We start from the raw sequence: 26,601 nt of genomic DNA, 5'->3' as shown, positions 1-26,601 counted from the left end.
AATGATGTCTACTGCTCATGCGCTGACTACTGCTCACCATTTTTTTCGGACGAACAACATACTGATAATACGATTATCGTACGATGTGTTATAATACGATCAAAATTTTTATGCTTGCACGACCGGATAATATCGGGTGAACTGTCGTGATCGCCTCTCGTAAGCTGTGTACTAACGATCCGATTATCGTCCGATCCTTTCACAAGCGTTAATTTTCGTCCGATTTTCGGATCGTGTGTACGGGCCATTACTTTCAGTGCAGCAAACTCTCTCCAGAAGTTCAGTGAGGATCTCTGAATGATCCAATGTTGACCTAAATGACTAATGATGATAAATAGAATCCACCTGTGTGTAATCAAGTCTCCGTATAAATGCACCTGCACTGTGATAGTCTCAGAGGTGCGTTTAAAGCGCAGAGAGCATCATGAAGAACAAGGAACACACCAGGCAGGTCCGAGATACTGTTGTGGAGAAGTTTAAAGGCGGATTTGGATACAAAAAGATTGCCCAAGCTTTAAACATCCCAAGGAGCACTGTGCAAGCGATAATATTGAAATGGAAGGAGTATCAGACCACTGCAAATCTACGAAGACCTGGCCGCCCCTCTAAACTTTCAGATCATACAAGGAGAAGAAAAAGATCAGAGATGCAGCCAAGAGGCCCATGATCACTCTGGATGAACTGCAGAGATCTACAGCTGAGGTGGGAGACTCTGTCCATAGGACAACAATCAGTCGTATACTGCACAAATCTGGCCTTTATGGAAGAGTGGCAAGAAGAAAGCCATTTCTTAAAGATATCCATAAAAAGTGTCGTTTAAAGTTTGCCACAAGCCACATGGGAGACACCAAACATGTGGAAGGAGGGGCTCTGGTCAGATGAAACCAAAATCGAACTTTTTGGCAACAATGCAAAACTTTATTTTTGGCGTAAAAGCAACACAGCTCATCACCCTGAACATACCATCCCCACTGTCAAACATGGTGGTGGCAGCATCATGGTTTGGGCCTGCTTTTCTTCAGCAGGGACAGGGAAGATGGTTAAAATTGATGGGAAGATGGATGGAGCCAAATACAGGACCATTCTGGAAGAAAACCTGATGGAGTCTGCAAATGACCTGAGACTGGGACGGAGATTTGTCTTCCAACAAGACAATGATCCAAAACATAAAGCAAAATCTACAATGGAATGGTTCACAAATAAACATATCCAGGTGTTAGAATGGCCAAGTCAAAGTCCAGACCTGAATCCAATCGAGAATCTGTGGAAAGAACTGAAAACTGCTGTTCACAAATGCTCTCCATCCAACCTCACTGAGCTCGAGCTGCTGTGCAAGGAGGAATGGGCAAAAATTTCAGTCTCTCGATGTGCAAAACTGATAGAGACATACCCCAAGCGACTTACAGCTGTAATCGCAGCAAAAGGTGGCGCTACAAAGTATTAACTTAAGGGGGCTGAATCATTTTGCACGCCCAATTTTTCAGTTCTTTATTTGTTAACAAAGTTTGAAATATCCAATAAATTTCGTTCCACTTCATGATTGTGTCCCACTTGTTGTTGATTCTTCACAAAAAATTACAGTTTTATATCTTTATGTTTGAAGCCTGAAATGTGGCAAAAGGTCGCAAAGATCAAGGGGGCCGAATACTTTCGCAAGGCACTGTAACTGTAGAGATCATACGATCCTGCTATGTAGGATCGTATGTCTCTGTGGTTACATCAAAAGCCACGCCCCCCCCCACAGTTAGAATCACGCCCCTAGGGACACACTTATCCCCTGGATCTCTAATAAAGTTAACCCCTTCCCTGCCAGTGTCATTATTACAGTAACAGTCCATATTTATAGCACTGATTACTGTAGTAATGTCACTGGTCCCCCCAAAAGTGTCAAAAATGTCAGTCAAGGGTCTGATCTGTCCGCCGTAAAGTCGCAGTCCCGCAAAAAAATCGCAGATCGCCGCCATTACTAGTTAAAAAAAAAACAATAAAAATGACATAAATCTTTCCCGTAGTTAGTAAACGCAATAACTTTTGCGAAACCAATCAAAATACGCTTATTGCGATTTTTTTCACCAAAAAAATGTAGCAGAAAACAAATTGGCCTAAAATGTTAAAACATTTTGATTTTTACATTTTTTAGGGGGGGGGGGGGGAATTTCATATAAAAAAATGTGAAAAATATTGTTATTTTTTCAAAATTGTCGCTCTTTTTTTGTTAATAGCGCAAAAAGTAAAAATAGCACTGGTGATCAAATACCACCAAAAGAAAGCTCTGTTTGTGGGAAAAAAAGGACGTCAATTTAATTTGGGTACAGCGTCGCACGACTGCGCAATTGTCCATTAAATTCACGCAGTGCCGAATCGCAAAATAGGCCCTGGTCTTTGAGCAGCCAAATCCTCCGGGGCTTACGTGGTTAAAGCGGTTGTATACTCATGAAAAACAAAAAACAAACCCTGCAGGACAAAGGCATAATGTGCTAGTATGCTTTGCATACTAGCTCATTATGAAATACTTACCTTTGAAGGAAGCCCCGATACGGTCGTCTGGACAACGCTGAGGGTGCTGACATGCTCCCTCGGCGTCTCATCCTGGTTCGGTGGCTCCGGCGCTCTGTATGTGTGGGAGTTTCACTTTCCGGCAAGGAGCTCTGAAGGTCCGCCGGATCGTTCAGAGCGCATGCGCCGCTGACATCAGCGGCTTCATGCAGGTTGAATATCTCCTAAACTGTGCAGGGTTAAGAGATATTAATTGTACCTACAGATAAGCCTTATTATAGGCCTTATTATAGGCTTACCTGTAGGTTAAAGTCAAATAGCGGAGTATACTACTGCTTTAATGTTTAATGGCTGGCTTGCTGGCACCCTGTGGTGGCTGGCTGGCTGTCTGGCACCCTGTGGTGGATGGCTGGCTGGCTGGCACCCTGTGGTGGTTGGCTGGCTGTCTGGCACCCTGTGGTGGGTGACTGGCTGTCTGGCACCCTGTGGTGGGTAGCTGGCTGGCACCCTGTGGTGGATGGCTGGCTGTCTGGCACCCTGTGGTGGATGGCTGGCTGGCACCCTGTGGTGGATGGCTGGCTTGCTGGCACCCTGTGGTGGATGGCTGGCTGGCACCCTGTGGTGGATGGCTGGCTGGCTGGCACCCTGTGGTGGTTTGCTGGCTGTCTGGCACCCTGTGGTGGGTGACTGGCTGTCTGGCACCCTGTGGTGGGTAGCTGGCTGGCACCCTGTGGTGGATGGCTGGCTGTCTGGCACCCTGTGGTGGATGGCTGGCTGGCACCCTGTGGTGGATGGCTGGCTGGCTGGCTGGCACCCTGTGGTGGTTTGCTGGCTGTCTGGCACCCTGTGGGGGGTGGCTGGCTGTCTGGCACCCTGTGGTGGGTGGCTGGCTGGCACCCTGTGGTGGGTGACTGGCTGTCTGGCACCCTGTGGTGGGTAGCTGGCTGGCTAGCACCCTGTGGTGGGTGGGTGGCTGGTTGGCTGGTACAGTGCCTGTGACTGGCTGGTACAGGGCCTGTGGGTGGCTGGCTGGTACAGGGCCTGTGGGTGGCTGGCTGGCTGGCTCGCTGATACAGTGCCTGTGGCTGGCTGGCACAGGGCCTGTGGATGTGGGTGGCTGGCTGGCACCAGGCTGCTGTGGGTGGGTGTATGGCTGTGATACACTCCCGCGAGACTAGTCCTGACTACAGACGAGGCTGTTCAAGGCGAGGGAGACGGCCTAAGAAGGCAGAATGACGTCACGAAAATATCGGCAATATCAGCCAGTTCCGGGGCCGATACCGATATATCGGGAAAAGTTGACATTGGCCCTAGGATAATCGGCTTTGCCAATAATCGGTCGATCCCTAATTTGCATGCGTTTGAACTTTCTTTCAATGCAGTGCTTTGGTGTGAACTATGCCCATAGGAAATACTGGATGTTGGACTGCCAATGCAACATGTGTCAAACACAAGGCCCGGGGGCCGAATGTGGCCCTCCAGTTAATTTCATGTGGCCCTCGCACCTCCCCTGCAGCTTTGCCCCCCAGCTTCTTCCCAGCAGCACAAGGTAAAGGGGTGCACTGTGATGTAAGGGAGGGTGGGGGACTCTTAACATTTGATGTGGGGGGGGGGGGGTGCTCTGGACATCTGCTAATAAGTATTACGAGAATACTACGATTTTAGGCCAGTTGAAAAGGAGGGTCGCACACCACTGGCATCATCCACAAGAAAAGTTATTTGAGACTTCAGACAGAACACCGTGGCAGAACCATGTTCTCTCTGAGCAGTCTCCAGTTAAGTTTCTTGTGGATGATACCAGTGGTGTGCGACCCTCCTTTCAGGGCCATCTTACCAAATGCCTGGGGGACCCCACCTACACCCCCTCACATTTTTGTAAATATTTTATTATACCTCTTCATGTGACAACACTGAAAAAATGACACTTTGCTACAATGTAAAGCAGTGAGTGTACAGCTTGTATAACAGTGTAAATTTGCTGTCCCCTCAAAATAACTCAACACACAGCCATTAATGTCTAAACCACTGGCAACAAAAGTGAGTACACCCCTAAGTGAAAATGTCCAAATTGGGCCCAAAGTGTCAATATTTTGTGTGGCCACCATTATTTTCCAGCACTGCCTTAACCCTCCTGGGCATGGAGTTCACCAGAGCTTCACAGGTCACCACTGGAGTCCTCTTCCACTGCTCCATGACAACATCACAGAGCTGGTGGATGTTAGAGACCTTGCGCTCCTCCACCTTCCGTTTGAGGATGCCCCACAGATGCTCAATAGGGTTTAGGTCTGGAGACATGCTTGGCCAGTCCATCACCTTTACCCTCAGCTTCTTTAGCAAGGCAGTGGTCGTCTTGGAGGTGTGTTTGTGGTCCTTATCATGTTGGAATACTGCCCTACGGCCCGGCCCCAGAAGGAAGGGGATCATGCTCTGCTCACTATGTCACAGTACATGTTGGCATTCATGGTTCCCTCAATGAACTGTAGCTCCCCAGTGCCGGCAGCACTCATGCAGCCCCAGACCATGACACTCTCACCACCATGCTTACTGTAGGCAAGACACACTTGTCTTTGTACTCCTCACCTTGTTGCTGCCACACACGCTTGACACCATCTGAATCAAATACGTTTATCTTGGTCTCATCAGACCACAGGACATGGTTCCAGTAATCCTTGTCCTTAGTCTGCTTGTCTACAGCAAAGAAAAGTTTGCAGGCTTTCTTGTGCATCATCTTTAGAAGAGGCTTCCTTCTGGGATGACAGCAATGCAGACCAATTTGATCCACCCCTTCAACCTCTGCAGCAATGCTGGAAGCACTCATACGTCTATTTCCCAAAGATAACCTCTGAATATGACGCTGAGCATGTGCACTCAACTTCTTTGGTCGACAATGGCAAGGCCTGTTCTGAGTGGAACCTGTCCTGTTAAACCGCTGTATGGTCTTGGTCACTTTGCTGCAGCTCAGTTTCAGGGTCTTGGCAATCTTCATATAGCCTAGGGTATCTTTATGTAGAGCAACAATTCTTTTTTTTTTAGATCCTCCTAGTTCTTTGCCATGAGGTGCCATGTGGAACTTCCAGTGACCAGTATGAGAGAGTGAGAGCGATAACACCAAATTTAACACACCTGCTCCCCATTCACACCTGAGACCTTGTAACACTAATGAGTCACATGACACCAGGGAGGGAAAATAGCTAATTGGGCCCAATTTGGACATTTTCACTTAGGGGTGTACTCACTTTAGTTGCCAGCGGTTTAGACATTAATGGCTTTGTGTTGAGTTATTTTGAGGGGGCAGTAAATTTACACTGTTATACAAGCTGTACACTCACTACTTTACATTGTAGCAAAGCGTCATTTCTTCAGTGTTGTCACATGAAAAGATATAATAAATGTGAGGGGTGTACTCACTTTGTGAAATACTGTATTAGAGGGTAGTAGTATTTGTAGTTGTACTATACACATGCTCAGTGCTGGGTGTATATTGGTAGTAGTAATATGGAGGTAGTAGTAGGTGTACACATATTGGGGGTAGTAGTATTTGTAGTTGTACACATGCTCAGTGCTGGGTATATAGTGGGGCTAGTAGTAGTAATATGTGGTAGTAGTAGGTGTACACATATTGGGGGTAGTAGTAGTTGTACACATGCTCAGTGTTGAGTATTTATTGGGGGTAATAGTCAGACTTGTATAAAGTACTCGAAATTTCTACTTGAGTAAAAGTACAAGTGCTCGATCAAAAAGTGACTTGAGTAGAAGTGGAAGTGCTTGCAGAAAAAGTTACTTAAGTAGAAGTACTAAAGTATTCAACATTTTTTTTAATTAAGTATTGCAAGTAGTTTTTTCAAAAAATTTGCTACTTAAGTACTAAAAGTAAAAAGTACCAGTAGTTTTGAAAAAAAATTTCTACTCAAGTACTGAAAGTAGAAGTACAAGTACTGTGTTATGTAGTTATTAAAGAAAGAAGTCAAAAGTTTGAACATCATATTGTTTTTTATTATTTCAAATGATTTATTCAAATGATTAACCTATGTTTGTTAGTAGTTTCTTGATGCACTTTAAGCGCTGTAGCACCATTTATTTGTTTGTTTCATATTTTGTTTTTATTGGAAAGATTTGGTATAGCAGCTTTTATTATACACAGCCTTTATTTTCGTATGCGCTGATTTACAAATGACATTATACACATTTTTTTGAGCTTTATGCAACCTGCCATCTACTGTTCTGGCAGTGGTAATTTTTTTAAAAGTAACGAGTAACTATGCAGCACAAAAAAAAAAATACTTGAGTAGAAGTATCGAAATCATCGAAAAAATGTAGTGAAGTAAAAGTAGAAGTAGGAGAAAAAAATTCTACTCTAGGAAAGTACAGATACCGCATTTCGGTACCTAAGTACAGTACTTAAGTAGTTCTACTTCGTTACTATACATCTCTGGTAATAGTAGTTGTACATATGATCAGTGTTGGGTATATATTGGGGGTAGTAGTATTTGTATGGGGGTAGTAGTACACATGCTCAGTGTTGGGTATTTATTGGGGGTAGTAGTAGTTGTATAGGGGTAGTAGTAGTTGTACATATGATCAGTGTTGGGTATATATTGGGGATAGTAGTAGTTGTATAGGGGTAGTAGTAGTTGTACCCATGATCAGTGTTGGGTATATATTGGGGATAGTAGTAGTTGTATAGGGGTAGTAGTAGTTGTACACATGATCAGTGTTGGGTATATATTGGGGGTAGTAGTAATTGTATGGGGGTAGTAGTAGTTGTACACATGATCAGTGTTGGTTACATTTCAGGGGTAGTAGTAGTTGTATGGGGGTAGTAGTATTTGTAGTTGCACATATGATCAGTGTTGGGTGCATATTGGGGGGTAGTAGTAGTTGTATGGGGGTAGTAGTAGTTGTACATATGCTCAGTGTTGGGTATATATTGGGGTAGTAGTAGTTGCACATATGATCAGTGTTGGGTACATATTGGGGGTAGTAGTAGTTATATGGGGGTAGTAGTAGTTGTACATATGATCAGTGTTGGGTATATATTGGGGGTAGTAGTTGTATGGGGGTAGTAGTAGTTGCAAATATGATCAGTGTTGGGTATATATTGGGGTAGTAGTAGTTGTATAGGGGTAGTAGTAGTTGTACATATGATCAGTGTTGGGAATATATTGGGGGTAGTAGTAGTTGTATGGGGGTAGTAGTAGTTGTACATATGCTTAGTGTTGGGTATATATTGGGGTAGTAGTAGTTGTACATATGATCAGTGTTGGGTATATATTGGGGGTAGTAGTAGTTGTATGGGGGTAGTTGTACATATGATCAGTGTTGGGTATATATTGGAGGTAGTAGTAGTTGTATGGGGGTAGTAGTAGTAGTAGTACATATGATCAGTGTTGGGTATATATTGGGGGTAGTAGTAGTTGTACATATGATCAGTGTTGGGTATATATTGGGGGTAGTAGTAGTTGTATGGGGGGTAGTAGTATTTGTAGTTGTACACATGCTCAGTACTCTCCCTGGATTACTCTGCGGGTGACGTCACTACGCGAGTCTACACTACAACCTTCCGCCGGGCCCGCCCACTCCCGCGCTGCATGAGAGAACTCGCCTCCCGATTGGCCGAACCTATTGCGTCACCTCTGCCCGCCGCCTCCTCATTGGCCTCGGCACGCCGCCGCCGTCCCCGCCCCCTTCCTCCTCGCCGCTGTGTGACAGTCGCCGGCGGCCATTCGGGGGGCCGAGGAGGAGCAGCTGCTGCGTCACCGGCGGCCGCGGGGGGAGGAGAAGGCTTCCTCCTGAGTGCAGCTCACCCGTCATGTCTTCCACTCACCCCCGAGTGAAGCGCGGCTCCGGCTCCCCTCCCACCCCGGGGGGCTCAGCCCGCCTCCTGCAGCCCATCCGTGCCACCGTGCCCTACCAACTCCTGGCCAGCCGTTCCCCGTCCGCCTCCTCCGTGGCCAGCAACACCGAACCGGCCGGACCCCCCAGCCCTTCCACCCCTCCCCCAACCCACAGCAGCCCCGAGGCGGCCAGAGTCCGGAGGAGGAGGAGCAGTACTTCCCCGGAGAGGAGGAACGCCGTGTCCCCCGGGAGCAGAGGTGAGACCCCGGGGGGAGGGGGAGGGGTGCCACCTCATCCCTATAATCCCGGACACATCGGATAGAAGCCACCAAGGGGGCTTCATTACCTCCATTAATCAGTTACAGGACCCGTGTAATAATGAGTGCCTGGATTAATGGGATGAGGTGGCAACCCTAGGGGGGAGGGGAGTCTACAATAAGTGCAACCTATGGCATGCTGGGACTTGTGGTTCACCATGGTGGGGGGCAGGGAGTGCAGCCCATGGCATGCTGGGACTTGTGGTTTACCATGGGGGGGGGGGGAGTGCATCCCATGGCATGCTGGGACTTGTGGTTTACCATGGGGGGGGGGGAGTGCATCCCATGGCATGCTGGGACTTGTGGTTCATGGTGGGGGGCAGGGAGTGCAGCCCATGGCATGCTGGGACTTGTGGTTCACCATGGTAGGAGGCAGGGAGTGCAGCCATGGCATGCTGGGACTTGTGGTTCACCATGGTTGGGGGCAGGGAGTGCTGCCCATGGCATGCTGGGACTTGTGGTTCACCATGGTGGAGGGGAAGGAAGTGCAGCCCATGGCATGCTGGGACTTGTGGTTCACTATGGTGGGGGGCAGGGAGTGCAGCCCATGGCATGCTGGGACTTGTGGTTTACCATGGGGGGGGGAGTGCATCCCATGGCATGCTGGGACTTGTGGTTTACCATAGGGGGGGGGAGTGCATCCCATGGCATGCTGGGACTTGTGGTTCATGGTGGGGGGCAGGGAGTGCAGCCATGGCATGCTGGGACTTGTGGTTCACCATGGTTGGGGGCAGGGAGTGCTGCCCATGGCATGCTGGGACTTGTGGTTCACCATGGTGGGGGCAGGGAGTGCAGCCCATGGCATGCTGGGACTTGTGGTTTACCATGGGGGGGGGAGGGAGTGCATCCCATGGCATGCTGGGACTTGTGGTTCACCATGGTGGGGGGCAGGGAGTGCAGCCCATGGCATGCTGGGACTTGTGGTTCACCATGGTAGGAGGCAGGGAGTGCAGCCATGGCATGCTGGGACTTGTGGTTCACTATGGGGGGGTGCAGAGTCTTAAGTAGGTGCAATATATGGCATTCTGGGACTTGTGGTTCTTCATATTGAGGGTCAGGGGTGATGGAAGGTGTATAATGGGGGACAATCTATGGCCTGCTGGGACTTGTAATTGAAATTAGTGGGGATGGGGGGGGGGGTGTGAAGTCTACAATGAGTGCAGGCAATGGCCTTCTGGGACTTGTGGTTCACCACATGAGGGTCTGGCATTGTCTACAATAAGTACTGTCCATGGCATCCATCCAGGCTGGGACTTGTGGTTCACCATGGGCAGGGAGGGCAGAGTCTTAGGTGCAATATATGGCATTCTGGGACTTGTGGTTCTCTGTATTGAGGGTCAGGGGTGATACAAGGTGTATAATGGGGGAAAATCTATGACCTCCTGGGGTTTGTAGTTGAAATCAGTGAGGGTCAGGGGGTACAAAGTCTACAATGAGTGCAGGAAATGGCCTTCTGGGACTTGTGGTTCATCACACGAGGGTCTGGCAATGTCTATAATAAGTACTGTCCATGGCATCCATCCATGCTGGGACTTGGGGTTCACATAGTGGGGGGTCACAGGGGTGCCAGGTCTACAATGAGTACTGACCATGGCATGCTGGGACTTGTAGATTATATTTTTGGGGTGGTCAGGGGGGGGGGGGTTAAAGGGTACAATGAGTTCAATGTATGGAATTCTGGGACTTGTGGTTCACCACATTAGGGGTTGGATCTGGTCTACAATGAGTACTATCCATGGCATGCTGGGACTTATAGTTTATATTATTGGGGGTCAGTGAGGTGTAAAGGTTGCAATAAGTGAAATCCAGGACATGTTGGGACTTGTGGTTCATTATGGGGGGGGGAGGGAAGGAGGTGCAGAGTCCCCAATGAATGCAATCCATGGCATTCTGGTACTTGTGGTTCATCATGGTTGAGGGTGCAGAGTCTGAGTCCTGCCCACACCATGGGGGATCCAATGGTTCACCATGGTGAGGGGCAGGGTGTGCAGATCCTTCAGTGGGTGTAATATAATATATATTATCTCATGCTGGGACGTGTGGTTTGCCATATTGGGGTTCGAAGTCTACAAGGAGTGTAATCCAGGACTTGTGGTTCACCATACTGAGGTCAGGGGTGCTTTGTAGTCTACACTGGGTGCAATATATGGCCTGCTGGGGTTTGTGGGGGTCAGGGGGGTTCATCGTCTAAAGTAAGTGCAATACATGACATTGTAGGCGGCTTGTATCTTATAGGGGGGTGCAAAGCCTACAATGAGTGCAGCATATGGCATTCTGGAACTTGTGATTCACCACATGAAGGGTGGGGATCTGGCAAGGTCTATGGGTTACCATCCATGGCATGCTGGGACTTGGGGTTCAACATATCAGGAAACATGCAAATATTACAGTGAGCGAAATTCAGGTCGTGGGGGGAAGGGCAGTCCCCCAATGAGTGCAATCTAAGGCATTCTGAGATATGTGGTTCACCATGGTGGGGGGCAGGGTGTGCAGAGCTTTCGAAGGGGTGCAATATATGGCATGCTGGGACTTGTGTTTTGCCATATGGGGGATCCATAGGCTTAGTTAGCCCAATCAGTGGCATGCTGGGCCTTGTGGCTCATCACAGTGAGGGTCAGGGGTGCACGGACTTCAGTGGGTGATATAATGGCATGCTGGGACTTTAGGTGTAACAAATGGGGGTGTAAGTTTACAATACGTGCAATATATGGCATGGTGGGATCAGTGGGGTGCTCTGCAGAGTGATGTATAGCATGCCAGGCGTGGTGCAATCTAAGGCATTCTGAGATATGTGGTTCACCATGGTGGGGGGGCAGTTTGTGCAGCGCCTTCAGTGGGTGCAATGCATAGTATGCTGGGACTTGTGTTTTGCCTTATTGGGGGGTACAAGGGCTACAAGAAGTGTAATCCACAGCATGCTTGTGGCCTGCTAGAAGTAATCTATGCCATGCGGGATTTGGGTGTTTATTATCTTGGAGGTGCCAAGTCCTCAGTGGGTGCAATATATGGCCTGGGGGGTCATCATAGTGGGGGCAGAGGGGATGCAGTGTAGGACCTGCTGTAACTTGTGGTTCACAATGGTGAGATCTGGGGGGGGGGGGGGTCAGAGTCTACAGCAAATGTGATATGCTGGGACTTCTGGTATATCATAGTGGAGGGTCAGAGGGTGCAATATGACATGCCCTGTTTCAACATAGACGGATGGGGGGGGGGTTTCAATGAGTGCAATCTACTTCATACAGGGGCTTCTAGTTCATCATAGTGGGGGCTCCTGTGTCTACAATGAGTGCAGAGCAGTGCATGCTGGGATGTGGAGCTCAGCATGGTGAGTGCAAAATGTGACTCCACATATGAAGATTGTATTCTGGGACTTTTATTTCAGCGGGGGGAGGGGGTCTGTACAATGAAGCCAGACTCTGGCATGCTGGGACTTGTGCTTGATCATGTTTGGGGATAGAGGGGTGAAAAGTGACACCCCCCCCCCCCCCCATAGATCATTGGGGGGCATTCTGGGATATGTGGCTTAATGTGAAGCTTGGAAAGTTTGACCCCACATGTGTAGCCTGGGAGTTTTAGTTCACCTTTTTTTTGGGGGGGGGGGGGGGCGGCGCAGCTGGCTGTATAATAAACCCACGCTGGGACCTATAGTTTGTGCAAGCTGTAAAATACAGGCAGTCTCTGGCATGCTGGGATTTGTGATCCCTAATGGTGGAGCTGAAGGTCTGACCTCAAATCTCTGGCTGTAAGCAATGTATGGCTTGCTGGGACTTGTTGTTCCTCATGACTGGTGTGAATGTATATGTAAAGCGCTGCGTAAATTGATAGCGCTATATAAGTACCTGAAATAAATAAATAAAAATGGTAAGGGGCTTGGGGTGTAAGATGTAACCATAGATCGCAGGGCAGTATGCAGGGACATGTAGTGGAAGATAGAAGTTCTGAACTGAATGCAGTTTTTGGCATGTTGAGACTTGTGGTTCCTCATGGCAGGGCAGAAGGGTGAGGCTGAGTTTTATGCTGGGATATGAAGTTTGGCATGGAGGGGGGGGGGGGGGCTTTACACTGAAGTCTCTGGCATGCTGGGACTAGAAGTACATAATGGGGGGGGGGGGGCTTCTAAAACTAGCACACAGAAAATGGTGGAGCTGTGCATGGGAGCCAATCTGCTTCTAAATTCAGTTTTTTTTTTTTATTCAGCATTGGCAATACAACCTGGAAGCTGATTGGTTAATTTACAGCTGTCTTAGATTCTGTGTGCGCTAGTTTTAGTAAATTTGTGATCCCAGCTGTCTAAGTCATGGCATGCAGGGACATGTAGTTCACCACATAGGTGGGAAGAGGAGAGCATTCTCCTCAGTGATTGCAAGGCATGCTAAGGCTTCTGGTTCATCATGGGGGTGCAAGATGTGACCTCAGATCTTTAGGTGGTGGCAGGGTTCATGGTATGCTGGGACATGTAGTTCAGCTTTGAGCACAGAAGAGTGGATGTTCTACAATGAATGCACTTTTGCATGCTGGATCCAGTAGTCCATCCTGGTGGGGCTGTAAGGTGCAGTTTGTCTCCTCCAATTTATAAGTTGTACCGTATGCTTAGACATAGAGGTAGGTAGATGGGTGCATGTCCTGCAGTGTAGTCTGGGATCTTTGGTGATTCATGATGGGGGATAGAGGGGTGCAAGATGTGACCACAGATCACTGGGTTGTATAGTGCTGGGACTTGTAGTTTAGATGGGGGGAGTGCAGAGTCTACACAGAATGCGGTCTTTGGCATGGTGGGACTAGTAGTTCATCATTTGAATCCTTATAAATTCGGGATGTGATGCAGTTCATGGCATGCTGGGACTTATGGCCCCTCGTGGCAGGGGAGAAGGGTGGGGCTAGTTTTGTGCTGGAATATGAAGTTTGGCATGGAGGAGGATACATGGGTGCAAATTGACTGCAGTCTCTGACATGCTGGGACATGTAGTTCAGCACATAGGTGGGAAAGGGGAGCGTGCACAGTGAATACAAGGCATGCTAAGACTTTATGGTTCATCATGGGGGTGCAAGATGTGACATACAAGTTGTATGCATTTGCAGCATGGAGGGTAGAGGGGTGCAGAATGTGAGTCCAGATCTCCAGGCTGGGACACTGGATGATCATGTGGGCCTAGCTGCTAGCTGCTAGCTGTGAGTAGCTGTGAGCAGATGTTAAGGCTGTATTAACCGACAGCATGGTGGTGGAGAAAGGCATTGCCCCCTATCTGCTGGCTTTCTCTTCAGTCTTTATACCAAGGACAGTCTCTGGCATGGCAGAAGCAGGGGTTAATTATGGTGGATCTGCAGGGGTGCAAGTTGTATGAAATTCATGCTAATCTGGGTCTTGTTCCACATGAAAGATAAAGGGTGCAAAATACAGTTACCCCCCCCCCCCCCCATATATCCAGGCTGAATTCTGGCACACTCGATAACGTTAGCTTGAAATCTATGAGCAGATCTTTAGTTTGTTTACATCCTATGGCATGTTGGGGCATGTAATTCTGAATGGTGGGAGACAATACCTGCAGTATGTTGGGAGGACAGATGGGTGGAAGTTTTGGCTGCAGAATCTGTCCTACACATGCTGTGACTTGTAGTTCATTATGGCAGTGATAAAAAGCTCTGTGGCTGAAATCCTAGCTTGCTGGGGTCTGTATTGGACAGTGCAGGGACAGAGGTGTGCAAGGTGCAGCCACACATCTCTAGGTTATTTTCTCATATCTGACTTGTAGTTGTAAGCCCCAGGTTACACTGGGGCGACTTGTGAAGCAGAGTGACATGACAAGTGAAAACGCATTCATTTCAGTAGTGACCGTTCCAGTCGATGCACCTCAAGTCACAGCAACTTTAAAAAGGTTCCTGCACTGCTTTTAGGTGTCTTCCCATGGACTCTAATGTTGCATGAAACATGCAAGCAAGTCGCTCTGAAAGATGCATGACCATGGGATTGCAGCAGTGTGAACTGAGGCTGAAATTCCAAACTTTATTAGACATCCCACTGTTCTGACTACTGACAGTCTTTATTGCTACCTTCTGTGAGGTCGGGTAAAGGCAGCCGACGGCATGCCAGGTATTCTTCTAGGTCTCCAGACCAAATGAAAGCCATGACCCGCTGAGACTTGTAGTTCTAGAGTAGTCTGTGTGATTTGTTGTCCTGCCTCAAACAGACTGCATGGCAGAGGGGAGAACACATCTCTGATAAAATGCTGGAACTTGCCATGTAGTACAGAATAGGCTTTCAGCTAAAAGTGGACCTAATCCCCCCCCCTCCCCATTTCCTATGAAAGTGCCCAATGTATATTCTCTCTATCTAATAGCAAAACTTGTTTTTTAGTTTTGGGTGGAGGGGAGAGGGATTAGAACCCCTGTCACTTTATATTGCTATCTGTGCCACCGTTAAGGATATTCACCTTCTCTATTCGCCCCGTTTACCATTATCATGAGTAAAAGTAAAAAAAAAAAGAATTCTTCCCCAGAAAAGTAATAGAGGGGGAATCTTCCAATGGGGACACTAGTTCTGGGGAGCTGAGGGTCCCCAAGGAATTTCCTTAATTTACAGGGGTTTCGTCTCACTTCCTGTTGGGTTATGGGACAGGAAGTGAAGTGAAATCTCTCCAATGGGATACGGATGGGGAAACACAATCTGACAGGTTATAACCCTCCCTTACTCTATTCAAAATGGAAAAAAAGTTTTGCCTATAGTTCTACTTTAAGCCCAAAAAATACATATAGGAATAATTTGGTGCTTTCCCACGTACTAATGCTCCTCATCTCCTTATAGAAACTTGTGACACCATTGTGACTAGTAGATACGTGTAATCAGTGGCTGGTGTCCTCATTCCCCAGGCTGACCCACTGGTGATGTAACACCAGATCTTGCACATCCGAAAAGCCAGGACTTGCTGCCTGCTGGTTTGTCATCTGTGAAAAAGTGACTTTTTTTTTGCTTTGGGTCTCATGAGATTTTGTGGTTTCTGGCTAGATCTCCAATGAAGGCACTGGTGATGTAACCTTCCCAGGAGGCATCTGGAGGCACTGGCTACATCATCAGTGGCTCAGAAAAAGCCAGAAGTGAAAAAACGTTAGTTATTGGGGTTTTCTTCTGCAATTAGAACTTTCAGTTTTTTTTACATTAATGCATTTAATAGTACAAAATTCTGTGTGCATGCTCCCCCCGAATACTTGCCTGAGCCAGATCTCAGTCTAGCAATGTGCATGAGAGCACCTGCTCTCCCAGCTCTCTTCCTTATTGGCTCAGACACATTGCCTCAATCACAGCGCCAGTGAGGAGAGAGTGTGGGGGGGGGGGGGGCATGGCTGAGCCCTGTTCTGTGTCAATGGACACAGACCGAGGTTAGGGAGTGAGCAAATGTGAGTGCACCCAAAGCAAGCAAGCAAGCAGGCTTGCTATGAGGGTCGGTGAGGGTCCCAAAAAGGAGATCAAAGCTGCTCTGTGCAAAACCATTATATAGAGCAGTGTAATGGAACTATATGTATGTATATGTATGTATGTATATATATATATATATGTGTATGTATGTGTGTGTGTGTGTGTGTGTGTGTATATATATATATATATATATATATATATATATATATATATATATATATATATATATATATATATATATATATATATATATATATATATATATATATATATATATATACTATGTACAGTATATTTTTCCTTTTTAGTATCACTTTAATAGCTCAAGGTCTGCCCTATAGCAGTTTTATGTGTATGTATGTGTGTGTGTGTGTGTGTGTATATATATATATATATATATATATATATATCTTTTTTTTTTTCAGCGGGAACGTGGGGGAACGCAGTTCCGGAACCTCCAGTCTGAATTTATTCAATGGCAAAGGGGTGCTGGGGTCAGTGGAGTGAGCTGAAGGGCCTATTGATGCTGGCTGCTGGGGAATCCATTGTTGCTGGGGTGAATCTATTGTTGCTGGAGGGCATTTTGTTGTGGGTGGGGCTATTGTTGCAGCGGAGGATTTATTGTTGCTTGGGGGAACTATTGTTGTTGGGGGAGGATTTATTGGGGGGGAATTGTTGCGGGGGAGGTTTTATTGTTGCTGGGGGTCAATTGTTGTTGGGGGGGGGGGGTCTGTTGTTGCTGATTGCAGGGGATCTTTTTTACTCTTTTTTTTCTATTGTTGCAGAGTAAGATTTCTTGTTGCTGAGGTTATCTATTGTTGGGGGGGGGGGGGGTCTATTGTTTCTGATTCCAGGGAATCTGTTTTACTGCTTTTCTAGTTATCATTAACAAATTCCATACAAATTACCTAGAACCACAACATAATACTGGGTTCTGAATTCTCTAAAGGGGGGGGGGGGTACTAGGAGGTGGGTAAAGGGTGGAACCAAAGGACAGCGCTCGGAGGTGGGTAGGGGGTGGCGACAAGGGGTGACTCAGAAGAGGAGAGTACCTGCACCTATTCTCTGAGGAAAAAAAAAGCTATATATATATATATATATATATGAGATCAGGCCCTTTCTGGTAGGGGGCACGCATGCACAGCTCGTTCCCGCTGGGATCACACAGAGCGGGAGCCAAGCGACAGATACCACAGACTCTGTCTGCTGGCACCCACAGATCATTCCAGCAGAAGGGCGGTCTGCCTATGTAAACAAGTAGCATAATACGTATTGGCCCAAATGAAGAAATTTGTTGTGGTTTTTTTTTTTTTTCAATTTTTTATTGAATGATTTATAGCAGAAAGTAAACATATTGGCTTTTTTTTTTTTTTGTTTATAGCGCAAAAAAAAAAAAAGTGCTGATCAAATACCACCAAAAAAAGCTCCCATTTTTGGGAGAAAATAATTTTTTTTTTGGGTACAGCGTTGCATGATCGTGCAAGTGTCAGTTAAAGTAACGCAGTGCCATATTGTCAAAAAATGGCCTGGTCATGAAGGGGGGGAGGTGAATCTTCCAAGGTCAAGTGGTTATTGTTGGCTATTAAGGTCGGCTTTAAGGCCTTATTTTGCACCACAATGGCTTGTATTGACACTTGTCTTAAATATTGAAAGAGCTGTGTTGGCTTGAATGGCTAAATGCCGGTCAGCACTGCAAAGCATGCAGGACGTCTTTCCATCCATGTGTATGGATCGTATTAAGAACATTATTTTGCAGCAGAAAACATGACAACCATTGTAACAGACCCTTGAATGCAGAGCTTTGCACACAGAAAACAAAGTTTACTGAGCCCACGTCCAGTATGACCTGAAAGCTGCCATTGTCTCTCCTTATATGAGGTTGGGTACAAGCAATAGCAAGCCTGAGGAGTGCAAGGTGCAGCTCCAGATCTCCTGACTAAATGCAGCCCATCATATACTGGAGCTCACTGGTGAGTAACATAAATGGCTGGGGCAGCACGTCTCTGGACTGTATGCCGTCACTAATGTGCTCTTATTTCCACTGCTATATTGGTAATTTGTGACTTGCTGTGCTAGACATATCTTCAGATGTTTAGGTTAAGTGAAATCCCTGACATACTTGTAGTTTAGTATAGCAGTAAATGGAGAGGGGTCTTTATGGGTTTGCAGGCTGAATAAAATCTTTGGCATGCTGTGACTTGTCGTTTTCACAGGAGTGTGGGAAATTTGCTGTGACAAGCCCTAGCATGAACTGGCAGCTGCCACCCTCTCGTATTACTTCCAGGGACAAGCACCGTTGCAGGGGGCAGAGGGGTCCAAGTTCTGCGCAGTGCGGTGCTTCTACAATAGTTGATGTTTAGTTCCACAGGGTTGAAGAAAATTTGGGGGGGGGGGCGTTGCTGGGCAGCCCTCCAGCTGTTGAGGGGCTAGAAACTCATACTAGGGAACAAACATGTATGTCGTGGACCCAAATCTTGGAGCAGAATGCTGTCCCTGTTGTACTGCAAGTCCCAGCTTGACATGCCTGCTACTACCCTGATCTCCTATGGGTTCAGGAAAAGCAATATGGAGAGGGAACTTTGAATTTTGAACACACGGCATGGAGGGGATATTGTGAGCTATGACTGCAGATTCTGGCCTGTGTGTTTGCTGGGACTCGAGGTTTCAGAACAGTTATTTGCATCCGGTTGAAACTTCTGCATGCGAGACTAGCTGCTTTCCTCTATTACCCTCTTGTAAGATAAGCCAACATGATTTAGGACACTGGCTACACTCACACCTGCATTTTTGACAGACAACGTGTAAAATCACCAGGGTGTCCTTTCTATTAGCTTCAGGAGGCTGCCAGATCTTGCAATGAATTGCAGCCACTCGCATGTAATTCCTATGAGGCGATTATCTGTGAACAGTGATGGAGCTACCAGGGTCGCAAAGGTCACACTTGCAGCCTGGCCCTGATGTTCTGCCACTTCAAAGGGGGGGGGGGGCGCTGTGGGACCCTAAGGCTTGATTCATACTGCTGTGACCCCCCCCCCCCCCAAAAATCGTGCAATTCCTTGAATGCCTACTTTAGTGATTTAACATTGCAGTCTAATGCACTTAAATTGCATTAAGATACAGAAAAGTAGTGCAGGAGTTGCATTGGTTATGACATTACCCATTGAAATTAGGTGCCCCAGGCTTAGAGAGAGGGGCTTCGGGGCCAATAGAGCCCCAGTGGTCAAGGAGCAGAAAGTATTGCAGGACTTTTTTTTTTTTTTTTTGAGTTGCATTGATTAGGGCATTACTTATTGCAATGAAGGGCTCTAGGCTTGGAGGGAAGGTCACTGGGATCGATTAAAAAGGGCCCCAGCGGTCAGGAAAGTAATAGTTTCTTGCACCAGGGCCTTCAAGGTTCTAGTTATGCCTCTGCCTGCCAATGACTGGCCCTGGACGCTGACAGTCTGCATCCAGAGCTGAATTTTTGCAGGTAATCGCCACGTAGCGCACCAACATCGCGGTGTTCTCTTGTAGCAATTCTTTATGTGCTGGCTATGCAGAACTTCGCTCTCAACCAACGTTACTTTTTTTTAATCCTCATGTTGCTAGCCTTAGTAAATAGAAAGGTATATTATATTTACTTGTGTTTACCTTTCTTTTTTTTTTCAGTTACTTCTTGGTTTCCACATCCCAGGAGTCTACAATTTCACACTTATTTTAGAAGTTAACTCACTTTATATACTGAAATAGACTATTTCACTGCGGCCGAGTGAAAGTCTATTTCACTATCTAATCAGTTTGGCACTGAGCAGTGCGAGGTGTACCAAGATGGTCGTCTCCACCTTCTGCCTGCAGGCTTGTCGTCGTATTTACTATACCAGGGCTCGACAATTCCCGAGCGCCAGGTCGCATTGGCGACTAGAAACTTAGTCCAGGCGCCTAGGATTTCAGCCATCTCCTGTCAGGCATCGGGACGCCGCTCTGTGATGCAGAGATTTGAAATCCCCGCGGCTCCTATCCATAATTCTCCGTGTCCTGACAAGGCATTTTAATTGGTCGCATCCTCACATGGACGGCGCTGACCAATCAGAACCGGCTGCCTCTTCTCCAGTCTCCACTGTCAGCCCTCCTCGTTGCGGACACCCGGCACATCAGGTAAGAGTGCTGGGTCCGCAGCTGAGCGGTGTGTGAGCCCGGTACAAGGGGTGGGCGGATCAATTTATTTTAGAAAGGGGGGGCGCAGAGCAGGTGAAGTGCTGACAGTGTGTTGTTTATTGGGCAACAAGTGACTTCCGCCGGGCGCGCTACAACACTGCAGAGCTGTAAGGAGGATGTTCCGAGTGCACTCCTGCACTCGGCACAAGCCTAGGACCCGGCCTTCACTTCCCTGTCAGGCAGAGCCGCAGGGTCATCTCCGCCTGACAGATGCTTACGAGTCCCGGCAAGGCGCGACGTCACCGGGAGGCGGGATCGGAGAGCACCATAGAGAGCCGCCGGGAAGGAATCAGCCAGCCAGCGCATCCGAAAAGTAAGCAGATTTGCATCTACAGTTGAATTGGCATACTCTGGGTGGGGGGGCAGAGGTTATATAATTACAATGGTAATATGCAGCATGAGGGGGTTAATGTATTGCCACTGGTCACTAATGCATTAGTGACCAGTGTCAGAAAATGAACCCCTTTGTGCTGCATTAGTGGCATTAGTATCGGTGTTCATTTATGCTGCAGCATATAGGGGTTTATTAACACTGCCACTAATGCAGCACAAAGGGGTTAATTTTCTGACAGTGGTCACTAATGCATTAGTGACCAGTGGCAATACATTAACCCCCTTCATGCTGCATTTTACAAATACCATTGGTAATTAACCACTTGCCCACCTGCCGCAGTACATATACTGCAACAGGGCTGTAACTACAGGACCTGCAGTGTACCCATACATCACTGCCTGTTTAAGGCGCATGCCCTCACCCGTCAACTCCCCTGGGAGGGCTCTGTACAAAGGGAATGGTTGCTTTGTTTCTTCTCCCTACTAAGCAGGGAAAATAAACAAATCCATCCGAATTAAAAATCAGCACACAATACATACATTGCACATTGTTATATACACTCTAGAAATGTGCTTTAAAATGCATAGACATGTGTGTGGGGGAGCAGAGCAGGCCATTTTCTGAGTGTATAGGAGGAAGGTGGAGGTGGGGGGGAGTGCCACACTTCTGGAGAATTCTTCTGTACACACCATAGAGCTGTACATATACACATCTGCCTGAGACTTTCACTCTCTCCCCCCCTCTCTTTCCTTCTCTCTCTCACCCCTCCCCTTCTTTCCCTTTATTTCCCTTTTATTTCTTTTTTTTTTTTCTGGGCGCGGGGCAGATTTTTTTTTAAAAAACTGGCTCCTAACTTTTTTAGCTGGCTCCTAGATTCCAAGAAAATTTGTCAACCCCTGTACTATACTATAGAAAAAATGTAATACTGGATTTCATTATATAAGGAAAGTTTACTGCTAAAAGAGGTGTGAAATTGAAGACTTGCCTGGGTGAAGATATCTGTTGCTGTCTGTGTTCTGTCAGATTAGGAAACCTATTGGAACGCATAGCGGCTATGTTGGAACGCATGGTGCATGCGCGGTAAGCATTTTATGTTTAGAACGTCACTTCCGTTACATTTTCGGATGGGTAGTGGTATTTAGACAGGACACATGCATGTTTGAGGTAGTAAATACTACTTGATTCTGCCCTTACTCAAGATGTCCACGGCCAGAAATTCTAGGGAAGTGTTTTTTAAAGTGATTTCTCAGCAAAATAAAGCATGGAGACATAGGAGGGGTAGGGAGTTTGCTTTGAATATTAAAGAGGTTGTAAACTCATACACATTTTTTTTTTTTTTTTTTGTTCGACCTGAAAGAGAAACACATAATGAGCTAGTATTGTATATTAGCTCATTATGCAATACTTACCTTAGAACGAGCCCCCGCCGTGCAGTCTGCTTACCTCTATGACGGGCGACATGTCCAGTCGCCCTTCTTCCGGGATCGCGGCATCCGGCCATCTGATTGGCCGGAGCAGCGGTGACGTCACTCGCGCGGGAGCCGATGGTCACGGGACTCTGAAGGAACGGCACCAGCGGCCGTTCCTTCAGAGCGCATGCGCCAGTGACGTCACTGGATGCATGAAAGGTAAATCTCTCCTAAACGGTGCATGTTTAGGAGATATTTACAGTACCTATAGGTAAAAGTGTCAGAGGAGGGGTTACTTCCTCTTTAAAGGATAAGTCCACGCTGAACCTGCTTTTTGTCACATTCTTAACATAATCTATCTAACCCTGTAAAGCCAAAATCACTGTACTTGCCTATTCTGCAGCCGATCCGGTCCCACGCTGAGCTGTCAGCATTGAGGCGGGTGCAGGAGAGGCAACCGACCACTAAAGCACCGTATTAACTCTGTGTGACGTCACTTCCCATTCATTTCACAGCTGTTGTCGGTCCTCTCCTGCACAGACCTTCAGTCGCTGGAGACCGGATCGGGTGCAGAAAAGGTAAGTACGGCGATTTGTGCTTTACAGGGTTAGATTAGGTTTAGAATGTGGCACAGAGTAGGTTTTTCCTGGATTTGGCCTTTAAATATGAATAACATTTTGGTTTGTGGTGCTCAGTGTTGTTCCACTTTAAGCATGGTAGCAGGCTGAGTGGTCTAAGCTGTAGCTCTAGATCTCTGCCAAATGCAGTAACATGAAACCCTAAAGCTGTTGAGGAACTGCAACTCTCAGCATGCAGTATGGAGGGAATTGCATTTGCAAAAAAATGAGTTTCCCTTGACACCAGTTTTCTTCAGAGACTGCAAGTCACAGGCTTTGCAAGGCCAGCTTGGTGCCACAGCAGCTCCCTCTCATATTAGCTGGAAGCAGCATGGAGAATGGAAGCTGCGACTGCAGATATCTGGGCAGAATCCCTGGCATGCTGGTGCTTATAGTTGCAGCTGTGTGGGCATTTTGCTAAGGCCTAGGATGGCCTGATGGCTGTCACCCTCCTTGTATTATATCCATTGTGGTCAAAGAGAAGGCAGAGCATGGTGTATTGGAAAGGGTGCAAGCAGTAACTTTAGATCTCTTGGCTAAATGCGGTTTTGTCTGCTGGCACTTGTAGGTCCACAGAGACACGGGTAGTTGGCTGTCTTCTTTCAGCTGCTGGGAAGCAACTGAGCCCGGCATGCAATATCAGGATAGCAGTGATCGGCGCCACCCCCCTGTGAGGTCAGGGTACAGGTTGCAAAGAATGGAACAGGACTGATGTTGTGGGTAGATTTCTTGTCAGAATGCAGTTTCCACAGTGGTTAGGAGTTGCACGCTGCAGGCAATTTGCATCTAGTCAGCTGTTCAAATGACACAGAATTGCAAATGCAAAGCAAGGTTCCTTTGATTCCAGAGGCTTTGGCTGAGTGCATGCTGGGAAATGTGGTGCTACAGCTGCACTAGTGGCTGCCGCCCTTTTGGTATTGCTTCTTAAAGTGGAGTTCCACCCTATTTTTATACTTACCTCCATCTTCTCGCTCCGGGTCACCTGAAAAAGAAATGGATAATCGCATATTTTTTTTTTTTTTTACTTACCTCGTAGCGAAGAAAATATACTTACCTTACTTCCTTCTTCCTCCTTCCTCGGCCGCGGCCCGTCGTCACTTCCTGGCTCTGCAATGATTCCTGGGAGCTGGACGTCATAGCTCCCAGGAATCATTGCGCCTGCACCGGCCCCGACGTCAGTTCCGGGTCGCGCGCGTCATCCCCTTCTAAACAGCTTCTGGGCATGCCCAGAAGCTGTGGAGGGATGACGCGAGCGACCCGGAAGTGACGTCGGGGCCGGCGCAGAGCATCGTGGGACCAAAGAAGGCGGAAGAAGACGCCGAAGAGGACGCGCTGGCTTCAAGCTGCCCACATCTGAGATGGCAGCGCTGGACAAGACAATTGCAAGGTAAGTATTTGTCCTAACAGGTAAGTGCAACACGGGACAGATCAGAGGCTAGCCATTGTGGAATGCACTAGCCCTGACTGTCCCGGGGGTATTAAAAAAAAAAAAAAAAAAAAATCCAGGGTGGAACTCCGCTTTAAGTGACAAGGAGACAATTGTGCAAGATCTGACTAGGGGGACTCATTGCCTAAAGTAAATTTCCATTTTTGTAGACCAATTACAATAACACCTACTTTATTTTTTGCATCTTCCGAATCACCTAGACTGCAGCCACCATTCACAGTGCGCAGCGTGACTTGCGCATGCGCATTGGACACCCAGCTGCGAAGCTGCAAGTTGTCACAGCCGTGGTGCCCATTGTGAAGATGCCCGCGCCATCTAGGGAGGACAGAGAATGAAGACAGCTGGGCTGAGTGCACCGTGGGACAGGTGACAGGCTGTTTTTTAAGACCGCAGCTTTTGTAGCTGCTGACTTTTTTTTTTTTTTTTAAATGTTTTGACAGTTGGGTGCTAATGCTGATGGTTTTTTTACCTCCTGTGTGCGGCAGCCCCGCCACCCCCACACTACTTAAAGCGGAGTTCCACCCAAAAGTGGAACTTCCGCTTTAGGGAGTCCTGACCCCCCGACATGCCACATTTGGCATGTCATTTTTTGGGGGGGGGAGCGGGTACCTAGTTTTGACAGGTACCCGCTCCCACTTCCGCTCGGAGCGCCGCGGCGCCCTGAGCGGAAGTTCTCCTCTCCCCCTCCCTCCCTGCAATCTTCTGGGACACGTCAGAGGTCCCAGAAGATTGCCGGCCAATCACGGCGCGCAGCGCGACTCGCGCATGCGCAGTGGGTACCCGGCTGTGAAGCCGCAAACTGTAACAGCCGGGTGCCCACAGCAGTGATGCCGGCGCCGAGGGAGAGGATCGAGGCTTCCGGCGGCCGCATCGCTGGACCGTTGGACAGGTGAGTAAATGGCTGGAACTCCGCTTTAAAGCGGAGTTCCAGCCTCACACACTCACCTGTCCAACGGTCCAGCGATGCGGCCGCCCGAAGCCTCGCTCTTCTCCCTCTCTGCTCTACGGCGCCGGCATCACTGGTGTGGGCACCCGGCTGTGACAGTTTGCGGCTTCACAGCCGGGTACGCACTGCGCATGCGCGAGTTGCGTTACGCATTGTGATTGGCCGGCAATCTTCTGGGACCTCTGACATGTCCCAGAAGATTGCAGGGAGGGGGAGAGGAGAACTTCCGCTCAGGGCGCCGCGGTGCTCCAAGCGGAAGTGGGATCGGGTACCTGTCAAAACTAGGTACCCGCTCCCCCCCCCAAAAAAAGACATGCCAAATGTGGCATGTAAGGGGGTTAGAACCACCAAAAGCGAAGTTCCACTTTTGGGTGGAACTTCGCTTTAAGCTCCCTCTTGATCCAGCGTTGTGCATGAAAGTATCGGCTCTCCGGGGACTCTCCCTCCTCATTGGCTGGGGCAGCAGCGGGAGCCTTTGGCTCCCTGCTACTGTCAATCACATCCAGTTAGCAAATGAGGGGGCGGGGTTGAGCCACAGCTCCATGTCTGAATGGACCCAGAGCAGCAGTTTGGGAGAGCGAGGGCCCAGGGGCACAGCGGGGGACCCGTAAAGAGGAGGATCAGGGCTGCTCTGTGCAAAACCACTGCACAGCGCAGATTAGTATAACATGTTTGTTTTTATATTTTCTCTTTTTTTTTTTTTTTTTTTTTCTGCCTTTAAAGAGGTTGTAAACCCTCTTGTATAACTTTTACCTATAGGTGCTATAAATATCTCCCAAACTTGCACCGTTTAGGAGATATTTACAGCGCAAACTGCCGATGACGTCGTCGGCGCAGGCGCTCTGAGGGAACGGCCACCGTGCCGTTCCTTCAGAGCTCAGTGCCGTGAACGGCGGCTCCCGCGCGCATGCGCGGGAGTGATGTAATCGCGCCTCCGGCCAATCAGATGGCCGGAGGACGCGAACCCGGAAGCGGGACGGCAGGACATGTCGCCGTCCTGTCGCTGAGGTGGCGGCACGGCGGGGGCTTCGTTTTAAGGTAAGTACTACATAATGAGCTAGTATGCGATGCATACTAGCTCATTATGCCTTTCTCTTTACAGGGCTTTTTTTTTCTCTGATTTTTTTTTTTTTGACTTTACTTCCTCTTTAATATCACTTTAAGCTTTGGAAGATTTTACCCCCTTCATGATCAGGCCATTTTTTTGCTATTTAGCACTGCGCTACTTTAACTGGTAATTGTGCTGTCATGCAACACTGTACACTTTTCAAACATATAGAGCTTTCTTTTGGTGGTGGTTGATCACCAATGGGGGTTTTTATATAAATGGACAAAAAACTGAATTTGGGGAAAAAATACTTTCTACTATAACCTATCCAAGAAAGAAAATCAAATTTGCAAAATGTATTCTGCTTCAGGTCTTTGATGAAGAAAAATCTCAATAAATGTATATTGGTTTGTGTGAAAGTTCTAGTGTCTACAAATGATGGGATATATACTGCAATTTTTTTTATTTTTTTTGAATACTAGTAATGGTGATCAGCGACTTGTAGTGTGGGACTGTGACAGTGTGGCGGGTAACATGACACTTTGTGGGT

General features: G+C 47.7%; 1 protein-coding gene across 1 annotated transcript in view; it reads left to right on the top strand.

Moving 5' to 3' along the window:
• The first annotated feature begins 8,173 nt into the window (after window positions 1-8,173).
• Window positions 8,174-26,601, top strand: part of GLCCI1 (glucocorticoid induced 1) — a 175,662-nt gene continuing 157,234 nt past the window's right edge. The window contains exon 1 of the mRNA XM_082258801.1: window positions 8,174-8,588. Within this exon, the coding sequence (XP_082114927.1) occupies window positions 8,306-8,588 (283 nt within the window). The 5' untranslated portion in view covers window positions 8,174-8,305. The remainder of the gene's footprint in view (window positions 8,589-26,601) is intronic.

Source organism: Pelophylax lessonae (genome assembly GCF_965119305.1).
Source record: "Pelophylax lessonae genome assembly, chromosome: 5".
Lineage (NCBI taxonomy): Eukaryota > Metazoa > Chordata > Amphibia > Anura > Ranidae > Pelophylax > Pelophylax lessonae.
Note: the sequence above shows the minus strand (reverse complement) of the source record. Positions and strands in the feature narration are given on the sequence as shown.